Genomic DNA, 23,609 nt, shown 5'->3' with positions numbered 1-23,609 from the left:
TTTCTATGAGGGTGCTTTACCACCGCATATAAATCAATAAACAGAAGAAGTCAGCATTGGCAGTGAGAGTGTTTTGAAAAAGATGAATGGCACTTTGCGGCGGAATGAGAAAGCTGCGGGGAAGGGGATTAAAAAAACAGCCATTAAAAAACTCACGTTGCAGGCTTGCAGGCTGGGAGGGCAAGTCTTGTGTGGCTTCAGAAGGATCCTGGCTGAGGCAGCTCTGATGCAGAGACAGGGTCCCGACAGGCTGGTAGGGCTGGGGAGGCGTCACAAAGGTAAGTTTCCTTTTCACTGCTGCTGGATTCTGTTGCAGACCCTCGTCCCTCGCTTGCATTAAGGCAGAGCAGGGTCACACTGGTTGCTGAAGAAATCTTGCTGCAGGCCGTAAAAGCATGGTTGTGCCGATTCTAACCAATGGTTGGCATGATGACGTAGGTGGCGCTGCGTGTTCAAAGAGAAGTGAAATCCCAAGAGAAAGTGTCTCTCTTCAAAGGATTTTCCTTCCTGCTACAATGACGTCACGCCTTAACCAGTGCGCGCGCATGCTCACCCGAAACACCAACAAAAACCGGGATGTCTGGTCACCCTACCTTTGACCTTTGAGGCCCGAAAATAGAGCACCCTAGAGACCCCTTTCGAGGCCCCCCAAAAAAACTGGGGGGGGCTAAGACCCCCACAGACACCCCTCCCACCCCCCACTTGAAGCCCTGCCCAATGCGGTCTCTGGGGCAGATAAATACTTCACACCTCATTTGGATTTTAATTGTTGCCAATGGAGAGAAAGGAAGCCAGCAGTTTGGAATTAATTGCTGCTATAACCCTAAGGCGGTCTTGAAAAATTTGTAAAATCCAGGGACACCAAACAGGAAGGCAAATCTCTCTACTTACTGGATGAAAGAATACAATGATTTACATTACTGAACCAAGACAGAGAAAAAGAGTACATTACATGATCCATATAAAAACCACAAGCAATCAAGGACAGTCAGGAAAACTAATGTGTATATGCTCTGATTACTAATGTTTGTTTCAACTTTATTTCGGCTATTATAGCCATAAAAGCAGGAAGTACAAAAAAAAACATTTACAGACAAGTATATACACTACCCTATACGAACAAATAGTCACATGATCAGTTTACAATAAATAGAGTGGGGCAAACAAACAATTGATACATATCAATGATATTACAAGTACCGCATTTAAATCAAGATCTCACTTTATAATGTAAATAAAAGCGTTATTTATCATGATTTAAAAGCCAGAATTTAAAACCTTTAAAAACCACATTTAAAAGATAAGATCAGTGCATTCTATGGTAACTTATGCAGGGTAGAGAAGACTACGGACCCCATTATTACATTACAGCTTGTGGCCAAGCTGTTTTCTGAGGTACACGTTAAATAAAAACCTACTTATGCAAAGCACTACCAGTTGGGAGGTATTAGACTTAATTATACGCTCTGCCTCTTTGTAGGACCTAACGCCCATATTTTTACAGAGGGGTCTAATCCAACGGTCTCTAGGTGACTTATAGACCGGACAAAAAAACATTAGATGGACGTCGTCTTCTTTTGCCTTTAGAGAGCAGAGGATACAAATGCCACTATCATTTTTACCCCCCACCTACAAGTATTTGCATTCGTCTGGGGCACCCAATATCTAAATTGCAAGTATAACGTTTTTGCTAATGGTGGTCCTATCTCGTCCATGAATGGTTCAAATCCAGCATTATCCTTTACAATCAGAAATTTCTGGGTCAATATGCCAATGGATGAACTATGGAGTAGCTCACCATTGACATAAGACCAGAAAGTGAACTTTAGGAGCTTTTTACACGGGGTGTCCTATTCTGAGGTTCTTCCCAATAATGGGACAACCCTAACCTGATACACCAAAAGGAAATATGTTTTAACCATGCGATTTTGTTATACTCATCAATCTGAATGATTTGTATCAATCCACTTTTATAGTTACACAGCTCCGGGGTTGTCCATAGCCTTACCCAATACAACAATGGCCTTAAGATTGCTTGGTAATCTGTCCGTTTGAGATCAATATCCAGGAACACTGGGACTAGGGGAGTTCTAGTTGGTAATTTGAGCAACCTACGTATAAAGTGATTTTCTTCCCATTCAAAGTTGCTCTTACAGCAATGCCCCCAAACCTCAGCGCCATAAAGTGCCACTGATTGGGCCTTTGCCTTAAATACTTCAAGTGCCGGCGTGATAGCTTTAGAATGACTTGCGCCATGCACTTTTAGGATGGGCATCGAATTTTGTTTGAAGGACAATCTACTTTTTACCAGATGCCCCTTCCATGAAAGGGCACTATCCAACATAATACCTAGATAGTTGAAACTCCCCACATACTCCAGTTTTTGATTATTTAAGGCCAAATTCTTCCTAAAGGACTTTTGTGGATTTATGGACATGTATTTTGTTTCAGATGAATTTATTTCTAACCCCTTCTCTACACAGTAACCATAGAATGAATTCACCAGATTTTGGAGACCCTTCGGACTCTGTGAGATGAGGATTGTATCATCGTCAAAAAGTAGTGCCGTGATCGCCTCATCTCCTAGCTTCGGGGAGTCATGGTCGCAGTCCCTTAGGTATGTAGGTATATCATTAACATATAATGAGAAGAGCGTAGGCGCCAGCACACAGCCTTGGCGCACGCCTCGACTCACAGGTATGGGCTTTGAAACTTCACCTCCCTTCCCCCATCTGACTTTGGAGTAGTTCCCTGTGTGTAGTCTAATGAGTTCTTTGAGTAGCTCACTGGGGACCCCCATATTTCTTAGTGTGGTCCACAGGAGATTACGTGGGACGAGGTCGTCTATGAACGCCACGTACAAACTGCCCTTTCTTATATTAATGTACTTCCAGCAGATGCACGTGAACCTAAATACTTGATCCACCGTACTGGTTTTTGATCTAAACCCTCCCTGGTATTTAGTCAATATCGGAGTCCCCTCTATCCATTCTAAAAGTCTATTTAAAATATGTCTGGCAAAAACCTTCTGTAAAAGATCAATTAAACTAATTAGGCGGCAATTGCCCGGATCATAACGATCCCCTTTTTTAAAAATTGTTACGATTTCTGCCCCTTTCCAACTATCGGGGATTGGCGTTCCAGCCACTATAGAGTTACATAAAAAGTTAATATAAGGCCCCCATACTTCCACATCGTGCTTCAATAAGCCGCCGGGGATCTTATCAGGTCCTGGGGCTTTGCCTGCTTTAATGGCCTGTAGTGCCTGCATGGTCTCCTCTATGCTGAATCGTAAGGGAACAATACTCAATGCTAAGTTGCTCTCTTGGTCTTGTATGGGCAACCCCTCTTCATCGTGTGAATAAAGTTTAGTAAAATGGTTACACCATGTTTTTTCGTCTAGGTAGAGGTCCTTAGATGATCTACCCTTTCTATTCCCCTTCTATATTAAACTCCAAAAGGTACCCTGTTCTCTCAATTTAGCTGCAGTTAGTAGATCATCCCATAATGCGTCATCCCAAGCTTTTTTCGCCTGAGTCAAGATTTTATTATATGCATGCCTGCTATCTCTTATGCACTGGAAATTCTTGGTTTTAACAGCCTGAATTAAGTGGGACTTAGCTAGACGACATTCTTTATTGTACCAAGGATTAGCTAACTCTAAATGATTTCATTTGAGTTCTTATCCCTTTTGCAAATTTTACTCAAAAAGGGAGTTAGAGCATCTACCAATTGATAGTGTAGGTCTAGAACACCCTGGGTGCCCAATAAGGGCTCCTGGCAAGATGCAATGGTGTCGGAAAAAGTATTATAAATATTTAGCATCGTCGCATCTTTAGCCAGGATGTAGGGCCATCTCAGAGCACGCCTATTATTTGATACCTGAAGTTCCCCAAAAGAACTATTTAATGCGACCTCTTCGGCTGGTTTAGATATAAAAGGCTGAGGATTTAGCCATAGTTGAAGTGGAAGATGGTCGCTGTCTGTCCTAATATCTATTTTGAAGTCAAAATTAAATACCATAGACTCAGAGAGACCAGTATAAAGTCTATATGTGACTTACAGTTTCCTTTACAAAAAGTTGGGGCTGCTGGTCTATCAGACTGTAAGCGGCCATTACATGCCCTTAAGTCGTGACCCACGGTCAGCTGTAGAATTTGAATTGCTGCTACAGTACTTTTAACTGACCCAGTGGAATCCAGAATCGGGATATCATTTTCCATGTCCTGATCATCGAGTAGGTTATCGAGGCCCAACACTGGTTCATATTTACAGTTGAAGTCCCCTCCTACTACCACTTGCGCATTTGGTCCTAGTGTATCTAAAAAGGAGTCCAGTAGCTCTACTACCTTAGATTCCTTATTTGATGGATGTGGTCTATTATATATGTTTATTAGATATACAGATTCTTTTTTTCCTTGTCACCATCTTTAGTCCCAATAAATCAGGGGAAGGAATGGACAATGGAATAACTTCTATTTTTAAATTAACTCTTACCCAGATCACCAGCCCCCCCCCGACGCTCTCCCTCTTACAGAGGGAATTGCGTCACGATGAAAAGTTTTATACCCGAGCCTATGCGGAGTTTCTAAGGCCCAAGTCTCCTGGAGGAGGATGACATCATAATCCTCAATGTAGGTGCACCAAACTATGTCCCGTAGATTCCTAGCTAAGCCTGCTATGTTCCATGATATTAATCTTATGGGTAAATGTTCCTTGAGACTGAGTGGGGTGCATCCAACAATATATCTTGCATAGGTGTACTATCTAGAGGAATAGTTATAATACTTGTTTCTTCCATTGGAATATTTCCAGTAATGTTTCCCTCAAGCGCGGTACTACTGATACAGCATAAACCGACCTCTCCTGGGCTGCCATTGCTATCCCCAGCACAATTAGAAATCTGATCACTCACCGCTGCCATTAAAGCAGAGCCAGGTCTAGGGCTGTCATCATAATGCAATGTGCGCCCCACTGTCTGTGATTGCTCAAACTCTAGGTTATTCATATTTAGCTTCCCAACCTGAGTATTTGAAGTTACCCCCAAGCCAAGGCTGCCAACCAACAAGAGTCAATCATTCTGATCCAAGGTACTCAATGCATGATATCTATTATGAGTTGGGATCTCGAAGATTGGACATCTGCTGGAATTTGGAGGCCTGCTTGTGGTATTATGCTGAGGAACCTTGGCTAAATGGCTATAGAAATATCCCAAAGGATGCACACCCACACTATTCTCACCCAATTTCAAGGATGCTGCTTTAAGTAAAACAGTTGCAACGTGTTGAGGGTGTCTAAAATTAATAATGATACATTCACCCCTACAAGTTTTCCTGGCATTACCGATCCAGGGTACCCGTCTAGTTGTTAATATCTGGCCTGAATAGTTTATCGGAAACCCACAGTTCTTATTCAGCCAGGAAACAGTTTTGTGTTTAAGCGAATCGTGTGATTCCTGGCGGAAGTTGGGCTGTGTAGAGTCTACGGGTGGGACATTGGAAAGTACGACAACATATGGTTCACAATCTGGTGGGAGATTAGTTGGGCGCATTTTCCTCGGTGGGACTGATGAATCTAGACACTTCAGCTGTCAGGAAATCTATTTTTGCCACTAGAGGCTTAACAACAATTTCTAATTTAGCCTCAAGCATCTTGGCTATATGGTCCAAAAGGTCAGAATTCATGTTGGTGCCACTGTTAATGGTCATGGTCTCCTTGTGACCAACGGTGCTCCTCTGCACTGTTTCAGGTATTTTCTTGTGGTGTGTTCCTCCCCGCTTAGTCTGTGTTTTCCTACATTTCCTTACTGCTCTCTTAACTGGAGAGCGCCGTAGTGAAGTATCCATGGAATCATCTGGTAAATCCTGGTCTGGTACGTCCTGATCTACAACTGATATTGCCGGGATTTCCACTAATGGGACATCAGTAATAACATCAGTAATAGGAGGAGAGGCCAAATTCGAACCACTACTGGCACCAGGGGGTGTAGTAATTATCACTGGCGGATGTTCCCGACCCAGTGATTTCCTTCTATCATTATTAATCTTACTCACCATTTTGACTAAATAATTGTCCATAGTCGATTTGTTCTTAGCCATTAGTATTAACTAAATATTAACCCCAAAAACGTTAGTACCGTTAGATTCACGGCTAGTTGGGAATAGGCACACAAAAAAATAACTATAACCTTGCAAAGTACTTCCTATCTAATAGTGTGAAACAAGGGGTAATTTTAAAAATGGAATAAACAGTCATAAAAATATGTCCAGATGCTTACTTTTCAGGTAAAGCAACAACCAGGGGGGGTGGCCCTGCCCTGCCTCGGTCTGCCCGGACTGCACAGACTGCACAGACTGCCCCGCCCTTGTCCCGGGCTTCTCCCGGGCGCGCCCGCGCTCGTCCCGCGGGACAGGAGGCGTTCCGGTGTTTGTAGGCGCCTCCGGGCGCAGCCTGCGACGTCCCAGGTGCGCCTATGCCACCGGGGCACCTGGGAAATGAGTCCTCAGAGCTGGGGTTGCCTGCCCGGCCGTTCCCCTCACGGCGCTCGGTGGGCTGGAGGATGGCGGTAAGGAGGTGTGGGGCTGGGCAGCTAGCCTTCACGTACTGCCAAGCAAGTTATGTCCCCCTACTAATGGTTATTCCAATTTTTCAATTTCTCATCTCTTTATTTTGCACAATCGCCGCTTAAATTCACAATAAAGTGGGACATGGGGCACTTGGTGTCATAGGTAATTAATGACTGCTCCTAGAAGGCATTAGGCAAATACAGCAAAAAACTAATTGATCTTGCAAATAATTTCAGGAATGAGGAAGATGCAGTGAAAAGTAAAATGTTAGGGCAGGGGAGTTATGGAATGAAAGAAAAACAGGAGGACATGATCAGAGAAGGAGTGCATTCCAAAGATACCCATATTTCAACTTACAATGCAATATCATATTCATCAAACATAACTAAAATACAGCATCAAAATTGCACAGCCAGTCTTTATACATACCAATTCCATTAGGTCTTTCAATTTTCCAATTTCTTCGGGAATGGATACAAGTTTATTATTGCTAACGACCAATACTTTAAGAGGCAGGTCAAACAGGTATTTTGGCAACGTTGATAACAGATTACGACTGGGAAAAAAATAGTTTAACTGAAGTTAGTTTCATCAATCATGTTTTAAATTAATAAAAACAAATATTTGATATGCTTGATCCTTTTGGGGAGAGTCTAAGGAGTTCTGGGATTAGTGATTATCTGTATTGAGAGGAATGCAAGAGGAGTAAGTTACTTACCTTTGGTAATGATGTTTCTGGTGGATACTCTACCCACTATGGATGTCCTATGACATTGCGCTGGATCCAGAAAAGTTAAATACTTCTCTTGTACTAGAAATGGTGCCTGGCTCCAATACTACTCTGGTGCCTCACTGGATGTGATGCCACACAACAGTATATGGTGCCACCCAGAGTCTTGGAAGTCAGGTCTCTACTGTTTTTCATCACAATATGAAGCTAATATTCTATTGATAAAAATTACAGAAATGCAGTGTAGAAAAACTAATTTGGAATCTTAATAAACATGCAACAATTCTCATCATAAAGGGGAGGTGGATGAGAGGTAAAGAATGTGCAGGTAGATGGAGAATTCACTAGATGGAGTATCCAAAAGAAACATCAGGAGTATAGGTAAGTAACCTATTCTTCTGCTGGATATTTCTACCTGCATATTTCTTGCAAATTCCTCAATTTATGATTAAATACCAAAGCAATAAACCTGACGAGGAGGGTCTAGCAAGAAATGCACTCAAGAACTGCGCTATATGGACTCATGAAGGCAAACAGCCAACAAGCCCAAGCTGCAATCAATGACGTACGACACAGAACGAACCTTGCTCAAAAATCCAATGCATACTCCTGCTGTCAGCAGTTAGGATAATGGGAAAAAAAGAGGTCTCACTCGGACAAACAACCAGGTGGCACAAAACATGTATTAAAGGATGCCAAAAAGTCAATATCATGCCATGCAGGTTGTCTGTGTTTTTTTTAAACAACAAAACAATGCAGAGTAAAACGGTCACCTGGACACGTTGACTGGAACCTTCTATTAATATATGCCCCCCTCCCAGTGGTAGGGACAGAAAACACTGAAGAAGTAGAAAGTCCCCGACATAGCAGCTCTCTCACATCAAGAGAGATTGGGAACACTGACCTACCCGAAAGTCCAGAAAGAACTGGCTTAAATAAGAATAGTTATAACGTGGCTCAAAGTAAGCCGTTTCAAACCCAACCCACAACCATATTCAAGAAAGCCGCTCTGAGGGACAACACAGGAAAACACATATTTTACAATCCAAAAGATGCACCAGCAACCTTGAACGTAAGGACAGTGTTGAAGATAATACAACACAAACTGCCCCTCTGTGTAAAAATATTCCCAGCCTGGTATCCGAAAAACGCAATCCATCAGATAACACATCCTTTGAGGATAATGAGTAATCAAGTGAAGATCCCCATTTAAAAGGGAATGGAAAACATCCTACAAAATCACTATAGCTACCTGGTCCCAAAGAAACCATGCAATAACAGTTTGGAGGAAGGAGAACATGACATACCTGTAACAAATAGTTAGCAGCTTATATTTCTGTAGATAACGTGCTTTGCATGCCCCTGCTGTCTAGGTTGGGCACTGATGTTGCAAGTTGTCTCTGAAGAAGAGGTTTACATTTCAATGTAGCATGTGATACCTCCCCAAATCTGCATTCCTTCACGACAAACTCCACCTTAGATTATGGTTTCCCACATGGGAGGGAGTACGTAGGTGTAGTGATATGAAGCAGGATAGTCTAGGTCTATTGGGGTATAAATAACGTTAAAAACGTCATACTGGAATGGCCAGTGAGATCGACAAAAGCGCTGTATCCATTCGGAAAGGGTTTTGACTGTGAGACCCCTGTGGATCATACCACGGCTGCTAAGAGAACACAGACAACGTAATCTACATACTTCAGAGATCACTAAAACAGCATAGAAGAGTTGGAATAAGTTTGCAGCACAGACGGTTTTGAAAACGTTCCCTATCCCCATACACTCGAACCCACAATGCAAGTCGGCGCTAGTTGATCGGTGCTTCCTTAGTTGGAGGATAGGTTAATGTTGAACCCTGACTGATATGCTTAAGGGAGCCACAATACAATCATTCCAGGAATGTAGGAGAGCTCACGCGGCACACGAAGCTGGGAAGACGGGACTCTGGCGACCACACGCAGACTTTAGAGATTCCTGTCAATATTTGACTCCACGAGGAGTTGGATTTCTGTACTCCCCACAAGAATTCCTGCACCACAGGGTCGGATTGGGATCACAATTCGGCCCGGGCACTGACGAAAAAAGTGGCCCACTTTCAAGAGGCGTGGCACATATTTAAGGGGCGTGGCCCACATTCAAGGGGCGTTCACTTTCATGAAACACCATTTGCACAGACAAGGAATGAAAGTGGGAGGATACTGTTCTTGCACACAACACAGGGCCAAGGTGACAATGGCCTACATGCTGAGCAACTAAAAAAAATAGCAAGGCCCCTTTTTGTCACAAAATTATTCCAGCCCTCCAGCACAGGAGCACCTGAAAAGCAGCAAAGCCCCTGCTATTACTAACCTACTCAGCCCTCCCCAGACCTTCAGCTCAGGAGCACATGAACAGAGGTAAGGCCCCTGCAATTAGTAAATTAATCAACCCTCCAGGCCTTGGGACAATGTCCTGGCAGGGGAGCACAAAACACAGCTTTCTGGGTCATCCAAGGTAGCCAGGTAGCCAGAGGGGAGGCTGAGGTGAAGCTGGTGCATGGAAAGTGCCTTCCCAGTGTGTTCTGGCAGTTTGAGTATTTACCATTTACTGTAGTATTACCCTTGTACCTGTGTATGGTACCCTTTTGTAACTTGCACAAGTCACTTTTCTCTTGTAACACAGTTTGCTACCTCTCACTTTTGTTTGCTTTAGATACTTGCACAAGTGCCACCATTGCCTACGTAACGTTTGTTCTTGTGCTGGAGTGTCTGCCATTAATTGCAGTATTATACCTCTACTTGTATTTTGTACGCTTTTGTAACCTGCACACATATCTCTTTTTCCTCCTGTAATGTATCGTTTGCTCCTCTTGTATTTTGGTTGCTCACTATTGTCACTTTTGATTCATGTAACTTAACGTTTGCTTTTGTAATTTGTCCACTTATAATTTTCTCCTCATGTATTATTGCTGTTCCTAGTGTGAAGCGCTCTGACACCTTCGGTAAAGTCCGCGCTATATAAAATCGAATAAATAAATAAATAAAACAAAAAAATTCCAAAGATCACCAGGCCCCCACAGCAAGACCCATTCTTCCTCGCCCACTATGCCCTGAATGTGAAGGGCTGTGGGCGAGGTGTTAAGACTAACACCGTTTCTGGGCTGCATGGGCGCCAGGGGGCCGAGGTGCAAATGGCTCAAAGGCCTGAGAAACACCTGGCCCCCAGGGAGGACGATTATTGCAAACAATCACCCCTCCCCAGCCCAGCCTCAGCTTGCTTGCTTAGCAGGGCAGGGGTGAAGGAGAGGCAACAGCTGACAATCGCTGTCTGGCCGCACAGCGAGGCTGCTTTCATTTTCTCCGTCTCTGTCTCCGTGCACTCCGTGGGACGTTTTTTTTCTTCTCCTCTTTCCTAGTCCACTCTCTGTGGAGAGGGACAGGGGAGAAAAAAAACGGCCCACAGAGGGCACTGAGGCACCGGCCCTTCGGCCCATTCCGAATGCCCGCCTTGCCAATCCGCCCCTGCTGCACCATAGAGATGAAAGTACCGGAGACAGCGGGAGAAGGAGCTGGGGCAGAGTGTGAGGAGAAAGAATTGGGCAGGGAGCTATGTGACGAACATGCACTGTTTGCTCCAAAGGGAAACAGACTATAAAATCCACATGCAGTCGTATCGGACGCTAGAAAGGTTAAAACGCATGTTCCACAATACCTCAAACAGCTGTTAGCGATGCAGGGAGTGTGTTAGCGCCAGTGCTTAATTTGTAAAAAAAAAAATAATAATTACTTGAGGGCACTTGTCAGAAAGCCACTGCAGCTTGCACCAACTAACGCCCCTGCGAGCACTGTCAATAATAGTACCAACACATCTACTAACCCTCACAAGTGTGACAATTGAGACTATTGCAGGTCACCCAAAGCGATAACAATGGCTTGGGCAGCAGGTATTAGTCATTTTTAATGAATATCACATTATTAAACAACTGTTAATGTGCTCGTTTCAAAGTGGACAATTAAGCGCTCGTGCCAAGCACCAGAAACCACCAGCTCCAAAATGACACAATGGTTGTCGTGATGTTCCACACGAGGTGTTATTCAAAAGTTAAAATGTTTGAGATATTTTGGCAGTTACTTTACTTCACTGGGCTTATTTGAAGTGGGATTGTTTGCGTTGGATGATATTTGAGGGTTGCTCTTATTGTGGTAGAATGTCCCTAGATAGATAGAGGAGATCAGATTAGTTGGAGGGGTGAACTTATTGGGGAGGAGATTAAGAAAGGGGGGGCAATGATGTCTTCTGATATGGATCTATCACAGGCTATTTCATTGCTTCAGACTTGTGTTGTTATAGAATATTATTAGCTCTTCTTAATCAGGGTGAGCTGGATGGGCCAAGCGATAGTCAATGGTGCAGCTTGACGAAGGATTGCATAAAGTTACTAAAAGTTGCTTAATCCTTCCAAAGGATTCAGGTCAATCAATACAGTCACAGGAGTATGGGGGCGTGGCTAGCAGCCAACCGCAATGGCCGTAGCCTAAAAGAGCTCCTACCTTCCATCGACACAATGTTTACCTTTTTCTCTAATGCTCACCGTAGTCTGTCACGTATTGACTGCTTCCTTACACATCGGTCCTCAGTGGGTAACTTTGCCCAATACAAAGTGCTGCCTAGAGGGATCTCGGATCACTCCACGGTCTAGACGGAATATACGCAATGGGAACGTCAACCGCCTGCCACGATAGTAATCAACCGCTGGCTCCTACGCATCCCAGACATTAGAGACGAACTTAGCTTGCTTAATCTCCACTACGGCCCCTCGCGGCGGGATGCCTGGCTTTCACCTTGTGGACACCCTGCCATGGTTTCTCACAGGGGAATACCAGGACGGGTTCCCTAAGCAAGCGCCGGGACGCTTACGGGCAGCTGTGCGCTTTACAAGTCCAGCACATTTACATTTACATTTACATTCAGTACACAGAGCCCGAATCATTTTACGGAAAACGTGGGTTTTGTTGACTTCACGCAAACCATCTGGAAGGCCTTCACAGTGGTGATTAAGGGCTTAGCTAGGTCGTTAAAGACGGGCTACATTGCCAAAAAGCAAGAACTCCTGGCTAAGGTTGAAAGTGAACTCGTTGACCTGGAGCATGAATACTCGCAGGATCCCTCGCCCGACACCAGTCATAGGCTTCTCCTGAAACAGGATGAGTTTCGGTTAAAAACTAGGGAGCAGATAGTGGCCAGGCAACGAGCGACTCAACACAGACTATTAGCTAAGGGGCAGGGCAGGCTGGAGAGGGGGGAGCAAGGCTCTAGATGGGTTCATAGACTGACGACGCCGGACGGGGACATGGTAGCACACCCGAAAGACATAGTGGAACAATTTGCCGATTATTTTGAAGGGGTGTACTCCCCTTCTACTAGTTATACAGAGGACAATTCACATCAGCCCCTCACAGACAGCAATGTTCCATGCCTCTCGTAGACAGATAGAGACGTTCTGGAGGCCGACATCTCCATGGAAGAAATAGGCAAGACTCTGCGGCAACTTAAATCAGTGAAGGCAACTGAGCCTAATGGAGTCCGGTGGAGTTTCTGAAGGCTACAGCCTCTTTAACTATACCACATCTAAAAGCCATGTATGAGGAGAGCTTGGAAAAGGGTCAGCTGCCCCTAGACTAGCGCCTGGCCACTATTGTAGTTATTTATAAACAGGGTGAATCAAACGACAATTGCAGCTCCTATAGGCTGATCTCATTGGTAAATGTGGAGACGAAGATATTAGCAAAAGTCTTGGAGAATAGATTGGCGACGGTTATCACCTCCTTGGTCCATCCAGACCAGTCTGGCTTTATGCCAGGGCGCAACAAAGCTCGCAACTTGCGCCGGGTAAACAACGTCATGGCTAGAAGGCAGTACTACGAAGAAGACGCAGTGATACTGTCCCTTGACGCCTCTGTGGCGATCGACTCAATAGAATGGCCGTACCTATTCAAGGTGCTGCAAAGGGCAGGGCTAGGCCCCAAATATGTGGCTTGGGGCCCCTATACTGGGGTATTGGGACAGGTGAGAGTAAACGGTTTCACCTCTCAGACGTTCGAACTCCGTAGGGGCACGAGGCAGGGATGCCCGTTGTCCCCGCTGATCTTTTCCCTCATACTGGAGCCACTCGCGGCCTGGATCCGAAGAGACGTAATGGTGTGTGGCATGCGCTGGGTGAATGATGTGGAAGACCGCATATTGCTCTACACGGATGATATCCTTCTTTACTTGGCATCCCCATATAGATCGATCAGTGTTGTCTTAGACATATTCACGAACTTTGGCAAATACTCGGGGTATGCAATTAATTGGCGCAAATCAGTCCTGTTAATGTTGAAAGGAGAGGTACCGCGTCTTCCAGCACAGTGTGTGATAACGGTAGCCACTGACTGTTTTTGATACTTGGGGATCTTTGTTACCTCGGACACAGTCTGTTTTTACGACTCAAATTTGGCCCGCCTCTGGCTAGACTGCATGCAGATTTTAGGCATTGGAGGACCCTGCCCTAATACTAGTGGGGAGGGCAGTGCTTTTTAAGATGCTGGCCCTTCCTCGCTTCCTCTATGTTCTACATAACTGCCCCTACAAAGTCCCAGATTCGTATTTCAGAGCTGTTGAAGGTGAAATCACCACGCTGCTATGGGACGAAAAGGCCCCTAGGATTGCTAGGCAGAAACTGACAAAAAGTTGGTATGATGGGTGCATAGCCCTCCAAGACCTGCAGCGCTAATACTGGGCGGCGCACCTGGTGACTGTTAACCATTGGATATATTACCCTCCAGACAACCCAGCGTATGTCCTGATAGATACCAGACTGACCGCTCAGGTTATTTGGGGGCTCTATATAACACTGATAAGAAAATTAAAGGGAAGTTCTTTGGACCGACCATACACACGCTTGATATTTGACGCATAGTCACGTCTCGACTTGGTTGGACAGACACACTATCGTTGGCCACGCCACTATGGTTAGCTCAGAAACTGGGAAGGCTAGGGTATCAGCCCGGGATTGATAAATAGGACCTCATCGGGCTGTTCACAGCGGGAGACCTGGTCAAAAAGTGGGCGATATTGACCTTTAGTGAGCTCCAAGACAAATATCAGTTGGCTTAGGGGGAAATTTACCGATACTTACAAATCAGGCACGCGTTACAGGCAGCCTTTCCGTCTTTTACGGACATACCGGAGTCTTCACCTCTGGAAGATCGCCTGCTTGATGAACCTCTCAGGTCAAAGGCGATTTCCTTAAGCTATAAGAAATTGAGTGACAACCTTCCAGATACCTTTCCGAAGCTCAGGGAATGCTGTCAATATGATATGGGCCCTATAGAGGAAGAGGACTGGCAGTCAGCACTGATGTCGCCACGTGGGGTGGCCATCACTCAGAGATTTCGCCTGATCCAACTTAGAAAACTTCACTGCTCGTACATAACGGGGACAGTTGTGGCAAAAATAGGGGCTAAACCGGACGATAGGTGTGGAAGGGGGTGTGGCCAGCAAGCCACATTTTACCATACTTTGTGGACTTGCCCCAAGGTACGCCCCCTCTGGGAGGGAGCAACAACACATGTCCACTGCCGTAGGAAAAGAAATAGCACTAACCCCACAACTCTGACTACTGAACATTTGGGAGGTCAGTGACTTAACGGAAATCGAACAACAGTTTACAACATTGGGTTACACACTGGTGAAGAGAGGTGGCTAGGGGTTGGGGGGACAAAAACCCGCCTCGTTTCACCTTGTGGGGCAAAGAAATAGACCGGTGTATGCTGCCAGAGACGGAGGTCTATAAGGCGAGGGGGTGCCCTAAGAAATGGGACAGGAAGTGGTGACATTGGAACAAACACAGAGGAGACACATGTGTGTCGCCCAGGATCGAAATGGAAAAGCGCAGACAAGAGAGATTGGTAGGAGATGTGTCTTAAGTACTCTTGACTGATGTTGACTTGTAATTTTTTGATGGTAATATCCAATAAGTCGTTCAGTCATGTACTGTGCTACTGTGATTTCATTCAATAAACAAAGTTTTTTTTTTTAAATACAGTTACGGGGTTCATCTGAAATCCAAAACGTATGAGGTCCTTTCTGAAGTCGACTACGGTTGGGGGGAAAATTTGGCAAATCGATGGTTTGAGAGAAGTTGAATGGGGAGAGGTCTCTGGGCAGAAAACATGGGTTTGTTCTAAGGGCGACCAAGTCTTTGTGCACTTAAATAAATGACTCCTCCACTGTTAAAGTTTACAGTTCACTAACTCCACAAAGGGATGTGACAGTAATGCTAAAGGCCACCATCCATGATCGAAACTGCAGTGGGAAAGTGTCACAGCTCAAACTGAAGGCCCATTAGCCTGGTGAGAACAATGTTGAGATTCCATGAAGGAACTGGTGGGGCTCTTGGAAGGGTCAATATTTTGAGCCTTTCCATAAATCTCTATATACTTTTGCTTATTGACAGTTTCGGTAAAAATTTTTAGTAAACGGTAACTGCGAATAAATGTATCTTGATTGAAGTTTGCATCTTGATTGACGTGTGTGCCTAGTCCACTTTTTGTAGGTGCAACAAGTAGTAGAAGCAGGTATGGCTTGCTAATTTACACCAGGGCACTAGTGGTCATATATTTTACATATGGCCACATAACGAACCCTCATTGGGGTTACAGGCCTCAATTAGCATGCACTCTTCTGCGAGTTGACCATACCCACACTCTATGATTTCCAGTGCCAAATCATAAAATTTAGTACCCTGAGTTTGGGATACTGACATCGACTGATAGTGTTGTTGTGTGAGGGGGTCTAATCGTACAGGCAGCCTTTAATGTGGATGTAAAAATATTTTGAGATGTGGTGTGTACCACAGTTTTCTTATCCAGATGGGGGCTGTATGGATGAGCCACATGGAAGCATGCCTTATTATCCTCACAACATATAGCATTAGTGATGGCGAAAAAGCATATAAAAATATCCCTAACCAGTTAATTCAAAAAGCAATGCTCATCGACTTGCGTCTTAGTTCCTGGAGGCAAAGCTTTGACATTTTGTGTTCTCAAGAGTGGCAAAGAGGTTGACTGCTGGGGTCCTCAACAGAAAGGTATTGCTGCAGGATATGGCTGTTGATCTCCCATCAAATGTGTTTATGAATGCGTTCTGCTGAGCATATTAGCATGGTTGTTGTTTACACCATGGAGGTGGTCTGCCTGGAGGACTTAATGCTGAAAAAGGCCCAATGCCAGACTGCCAGCGCTACAAACGATAGCATTAACTGAATTGCTATTAGATCTGGTATGCTGATGTGCAGAGTCTATTGCTGAGAAGTCAATTGGTCATTGATTGTCAGTTAGCCTAGACACGGATCAAGGAGCAACCTGCCCAGAAATACATTCTTATTGATACAATGTTACATTTGGGTCCTGACTCTGGACTTTACCAAGGTTAGATCTTCCCGCTGACCAGTTTCTTGTGACCAATATCAGAAAAGGCACTTTTACAGAAGATGTATTTGCATCTGAGCATTTGGTACTATTGCAATATAAGACATCATAATTCCCAACAGTTTCATTATCATTCTGAGTGACAGTACACAGCATTTAGTAAAGGAAATGCCACCTCTGAGATGCTATCACACTCTCATTGCAGAGGAAGGCTTTGCTGGGTATCATATTCAGTAGGGCTCCCAAGAACTGTTGCATTAGTTCGGGAGAAAGTTGAGATTTATTTCACCTTGTGTGTAGATCCTGATGTGTGGAGGAGCGATATTTCTTGTTAGGTGTGAGAGGCACTGCCATTGGCTGTACTTCAAGTTCCTGTAAAATAAGAATGGCATGGTGATGGAAGATGCACACCTGTGGGGATCTTGTGACCCTGAAATGGTAGTACTTTGAACAGACAATGCTTTCGCCTATAAGAGACCGGAGGTACTGGTGGTGTGCAAGTGGATAGGCATATTGAAATAGCTTTACTTGATATCAATTGTTCCCATGTAGTCTCCGACACAAAGCAGTGGAAAGACATATTGTAGAGTAACCATTCTGAATTGTACTACTTGAAGGGAATAGGATTGCCTGCAATGTTCCATCTTTTTTGGGGATAAGCGAATACAGGGAATAAATGTCTGATCCTCACTGATGTGGTGAGACTGGTTGTATTGCTCTTTTCTGAAGCAGTGCCTACTATCTAGAAGCAGTCTTTGTTGGTCTTAACTGATCCATAGGTGTGCCTGGTTTCTTGAAGCAGTCTTTGGTTGGCTTAATTAATCCTGAGTTGGTGTAGTGAAATATTGTGAGGAAAGGTACGAAATTCTAGGCTGAGGCTATGTGAAGTACCCACTTGTCTTCTCTTGCTAGAGGATAAATTGCAATAGACAACTCTTTTTTTTGCAAAAGTATTTTTTTTTCTGTTGACCGTTACTGGATTGTGTCATTGTATATGTTATTTTATGTGATGATATTGCCTTGATTGTCTTTGAAAACCTGAGCTTAAGCAGGTTTTATTGACACTTATAGCATATTCGCCATGTTTTACAATACTATATATGCAGTCTTATCTTCTTTTATTGAAATGCTCGTTCTAACTGTTTAGATGTAAAACGTGTAAGTGCTGAGCTCATAGTACGTACTTTGTAAGAGTGCACCATGTACGAATTGCCCCAATGATTTGACAAACCAAAATTAGGACAGCATTAATTGAATTGTATTATCCAATACTAAAAATGTCATGGCTTCCCCACTAAAGCACTTGGGGACTAAGCTCCCCAAACAAACAACAAGACTTAACCCCTTCGCTGCTCATGACGAGCTCAGCTCGTCATGCAGCACACTGGTCGTGTGCTCATGACGAGCTGAGCTCGTCATGAACAATGGGATTCTGCATTCCTTAGCACACAGCGGGAAAATGCACCGCATGCATGGGGTTGATAAGTTTTGCCAAGAGTGGCATTTACACACAAAGATACACAGATTTCCCTGACCTAAGGAGGGAACATCTGACACAAACGCACACCAAAGCACATATACAGGTCAGAAAAGAGACAAAAGGGAAGCAGTGTTAGAATTGTGGCTATCTTTGAAGAGGTTCAATCCAATAAACCTACAATGCAGATGGCAAGCAAGGCGTCGGCGCGTCCCCAAACATATGCAGGGATGGAAGTGCTCACAACCGCTCCCCCGGCATTAGGATACTCAAACCCAATAGTAGTAGAAGCTGCAAGCCCCCCACCGGAAGAGTGTCACACAGGTCCAAGCACGAAAAATCTAAAAGCAAGCACATAGACTCCGACAGCACAGCCCACATTTCTAGGCAAGGTCCCCAAAAGCTCAACTTCCCGTATACCACACTCGACATACCACACCTCAAAGGAAGGTAAACTACACATTCACTCTAGGTCAGGCAAGCATAAAAGTGTGTCAGGGAAGTTTTGGGCGTTGCTAGACAGTAATACAATGAGCTCCGGAGATGAAGGGAGCCTCAGTCTCCGGAGAACCGACGATGAGGGTGTGGCCACAGGGTTTGCCCAGGGAGCCAAGGCAGGTACGGAAAGTGAATTTGAGGGTGAAGTCAGATTGACTAAGGCAGCACGAGGCTCTGAGCAAAGGGAACAGACCAGACGGTGTGGAAAAGAAAGGCATAAAGAGACGTTTAAGAGAGAAAGGGCACTTAACAGGGAGTTAGAGCAACGCTACTGGGCAGCACAATCTCGTCCTGACAGAAGCAAAGCCAGGTATAGTGCGCCACACTGAGAAAAGTCAGAGGTCGATGAAAGGCTGTTAGCAGAACAAACAAGATGGCACCAGTGCACACACACGAGGGGAGCAGCAATGAGGATACGCATTGCTCCTCACCGGTGCATGATAAAGACAGTCAAACCCCAATGAATATAAACGCTAAGAGGGAAGGCAAGACGTTTGTGTACCCATTTTACAACCGTCAGCCGACTGGACTGATGAGAGAGACAACTATGACAGGCCTTAACCAAGGGAAGGATAGTTTGTGCGAGAAGTGTGACCTCCTCTACATGCAGCGATGCCTTGCAAGATGTGAACGCTAGGTCGACGGTAGATCCCTAGAGTTACCTAGCGTGCAAGTGTGCCCATTACTTCAGAAGGGTGCGGCTGGGATTATATACGTACCATGGGCCCAGATGGATAAAGAGGGGTTGGAAATCAAGTTCCCGCCATTGCTGGATAGGGCTGGGAAGTGGATTACATGCTTTGAGAAGAACACCGAAGGTATCAACCTAGCGATAGGAGATATTAAGAGTCTGCTAAGCAGTCTAATTGGGTAGCAGACAGACACAGGGTTCACATGAGCTCCCATTCCAGCAATCACGCTAACAGATACCCAACATGACGGGCTGCAATTAATAAGCTGTGACGTGGGGGACCCGGACTCGGGCCCCCCTGACCTGCCTATTCACGTGTTTCCTTGTTTTACACAGCACACCGACTCATGGAAAACCACGGACGTGGTCAGCTGCCTTCCTGTGCTGGACAGTGAGGGACCCTGTACCTTTAAGTGGGCGGCGCCGGAGCTGACACCCACCTTCGTCAGCTCGGTAAAACCCTGCCCTGAAACCTCACAGCTGTGTGTTACACCCGGAGGAGGAGAGTGGAGACTGGAGAGCGAAGAAGGAGAAAAAGCGGAGAAGGAGCGAGGACGAAGCGGAGCGGAGAGGGAGCGAGGACGGAGCGGACTGGTGGAAGAGCGAGGACGGAGTGGAGCGGAGGAAGAGCAAGGACGTAGAGGAGTGGTGGAAGATCGTGGACGGAGCTGAGGAGAGAGAGAGTGACGAGCGTAGCGGGAGCAGGCGAGACCAGACCGAACCAGGAGCGGAGAACCGAGGAGACAGCCCTGCGGAGCAGCGCGACTACAGCGACACGCCAGGAGGCCACCGAGAAGGCGCATCGCCCAGCCACGCTTCCCGGGAAGTGTGGCTAGGACAGGTACGGTCTCGTTTCCTGGGTTGGGCGGGACGTAAGCGGGGCAAACCCCCTTGACCCATGCGAGGCATCACTGCCAACTATCCCCCTACCTTCACAGTCCCTCACGAATAGCGGGGTAGATAGATTGCACGTGTGTATCCTCACCACCCCTCCCTTACCGTTGTTCGGCAGACCAGCCGAGTAATACTGGTTTCTTTTGTTGTTTATTTCCTTTTTGGTATCGCCACCCGGAGCCCTCGCGACCACGGCGGAAGCTAGGACTACGCCTCCCAGAAGACACCGGGAGACGAGACGACGGGGTGGAACTCGGGAAGCTGCAGAGGAGGCAGCCAATCCGCTTCCCTACTACCGGATACCTGTTCTAAAGCGGAGACTATACAAAATAATAAAACCTGCACTTCCTAAAACCCCTTTGTCGGTAGATTTGTTCGGTGACCCCCCTGAGTCGCCACATAAGCACAGACACAGGATCTGTACTACCCAGAGGAAATTATTCCCTGACCGCCAAGATGTAGGAGGACTTATGGCAGAGACCATAACGCCAAAGGAAAGCATAAACGAATTCCTGAATAGAATTAGGGAGAGATAGGTACAAGAAACCAGACAGCCGTGGACAGATACAGGCCCATCAGTCACATTTTCCTACGATATTCTTAAATAAGTGTTGCCCACTGAGATACAAAGCAGCTGTACAGCGTAGTGGGGCTAGACACCAAATCCTTGGAGGGAGATACAAGCTCATATACTCCACTACCACAAGAAAAAGCAAGGTTAGGATAGAGAGAGGAAGAGAAAATACAATAAATAACATTTATAAAGCGCACAGATGCCTCCGAAGAGGCGTCCTGGCGCTAGCGGTTTTGAGGTGTACTGACAAATTAGCCCAAACCATATTAGGGAGCCTACTTATCAAACAGGTATGTTTTCAACAATTTGCGGAAGGTTGATTCAGAAGGTGCGAAGCGAAGGGTTGGCGGTAAGGAGTTCCAGAGTTTGGTGGTAAGGTAAGAAAAGGAACGTCACGTCTTATACTCTTGTTGATCCTAGGGACAAATAAATGTTTTTGTTCCTTGGACCGAAGTGCTGTCACCTGATGATATGGAATTAATCTTAGAAAGAAATTGGGACAGAACGAGGGTACCACAGTGAAACCACCGGAAAGCACCTGTGAACCGGTAGCCCTGGGAAGAACAGCTTTAGTCACATTGGCACACAAGGCCTCAGTAACAATAGGGGTATGGCCGCAGAGATTCAGAAAGGACAAAGTATGTAGTAGAGGGAACCAGAGGAAGTAGTATGCAGTGGACAGAAAGAAATGGCCAAACAACACAATACTCCTAATGGCAAGGCATGCTCACAGTTCTTCCTCAGCTCCCAGAAGTAGATAGGTCACAGGGACAACAATGGCAGACCCAGCGTCCAGTGGATGGGGGACACACACATCCACACATGCCCTGCATTATCATGCGTCGACTGGAGGTAGAACGTACCATTACATTGCTAGTAGATAACACTCCTTACAGCATTACTGATAGACCCTGGTGCAACAAAATCATGCATAGGGAAAGGCACAGTCCCTATCAAAAGAGACCATGGACACTTCTAGAGTTGGACAAAGGAGACAGTCGTGTGCAGGGGCAACGGTTGTATAATTCCTCGCCTCCAACTAACCTATTGGGACAAGCTTTAGTGGGCACAGTAAACATGACCACTCACTTCTCTGACGATGGGATGATAGCCTGCTCCACCCGTGGGGTTTCACCCTTAAGACTCATGTCATTAAAACACCCCAACAATACAGATGAACCGATGAGACCATCACCTGCTGACCAGACATCCTTCACTAAGGCAGTCATAACTATTGTCGCTACAGCGCTGGAATTGCTGGGACAGAAGTTGATGCGGCCCAAAAAATTGTATACCGCTGGGAGAGACACCATGACTGGGAATCCCACAAGGAAGTATTGTTCTATTTAGAGACCGTTTTACTATGGCCCACTTATGGGGTCCTGCTAGCAACAGATCGGGCAAACGTGATGTGGGCATGTGCATCTTCCTAACACCTGGTCTCGGTGTACGGGAGATAACAGATGACCATCTCTTTGTTGACCGACTGGGAGCTTCAGAAATTATTTTTGCAGATTCATTTGAGGTTAGGGTAGAGCTATGAAATAGGGCTCCAATATCCGTGGCAGTACGGACAACCTTCCAGGAGCAGGACTTGTCAAAAGTGCAGCCGCAACATTTAGCGTGGGGGCCGTATGATGTGGGTCTTGTTAATACCGCTGAACCTAAAAAAATAAAGTTGATAGAAGATGCCACCCTACCGAGAGTGCGCCAATACCCACTCTCTAAGGAAGTCTACAAGAGTATATCACCCACTACCCAGAAACTAACTGATCAAGGGATCCTCTACATGGAAGTATCCCTCTGTAATACGGCGGACTTTTCAGTCATAAAGAGTAAAGGGGGAACGTGAGGCCTACGCCTCCTCAATAACATTGTGGTCCCAGAGTTCCTCATAGTACCAGATCCCTTCATCATCTTAACTAATATACTGGCAGAAAAAGTCACTTTCCATTATAGACATCCTGCTTCACCCCAACAGTCTGTACCTGACAGGGTGTACATTTCAAGGTGTTCAGCTGCTATTAAGGAGATTACCACAAGGGTACTGTCAGTCCTCAAATAACTTCAATAGAATACTAACAGGGGACCTAGCTACCTTCCAGTCGAGTAGCACCCTGATACAATATGTGGCTGATATCTTAATATACAGCCCCTTCTAAGCAATAAATTGTCGGGACACGATAGCTCCCCTTACTGCTCTAGACAAAACGGGATACAAAGTGGTGAGGAGCAAGGTGCAATATCGGCAGCAGATGATTAACTATCTATAACAACTGATCTCGGGGGCCGGTCGGCGAGTCACCAAAGATGGTGGGAATTCCATCAGGGCTATACTACCACCACAAACTAAAAAGAATGAACAAACTTGCATCAAGAAACTAATGTGGACACCTGAAATGCACTATATCTTCTGTAAACTTAAAACAGAGATACAGCGCTCACCTGTGCTAGGAAAACCAGACTATAATAAGGAATTCTTCTTATTTAGCCACAGTGACGGGCGAGTCATTTTAGCAGTCTTGACGCAGAAATACCCCTTGGAACACAAGCCCCTTCCGTACTATAGCAGGCACTTAGACTCAGTCATGCAGGGCCACATCCCATGCGAGCAGGCTCTGACAGCAGCAGCTTTTGCCATAGATAATAGCAGTTCCATTGTAGTGGGGGCACCGTTGACACTGTGCAGAACATTCAGTATTTGCGGTCATACAAACGAGCAAGAACATG

The 23,609-nt window shown here is 45.5% G+C and overlaps 1 protein-coding gene across 2 annotated transcripts in view; it reads right to left on the bottom strand.

Moving 5' to 3' along the window:
• The window catches only part of LRCH2 (leucine rich repeats and calponin homology domain containing 2), a 927,979-nt gene that overhangs the window by 666,690 nt on the left and 237,680 nt on the right, over window positions 1-23,609 (bottom strand). For both annotated transcript variants that reach the window (XM_086918732.1, XM_086918733.1), the window contains exon 3: window positions 6,996-7,122. In XM_086918732.1, the coding sequence (XP_086774858.1) occupies window positions 6,996-7,122 (127 nt within the window). The remainder of the gene's footprint in view (window positions 1-6,995; window positions 7,123-23,609) is intronic.

This window comes from Lissotriton vulgaris, chromosome 4_1 (assembly GCF_964263255.1).
Source record: "Lissotriton vulgaris chromosome 4_1, aLisVul1.2, whole genome shotgun sequence".
Classification (NCBI taxonomy): Eukaryota; Metazoa; Chordata; class Amphibia; order Caudata; family Salamandridae; genus Lissotriton; species Lissotriton vulgaris.
This window is presented reverse-complemented; position numbering and strand designations above follow the sequence as displayed.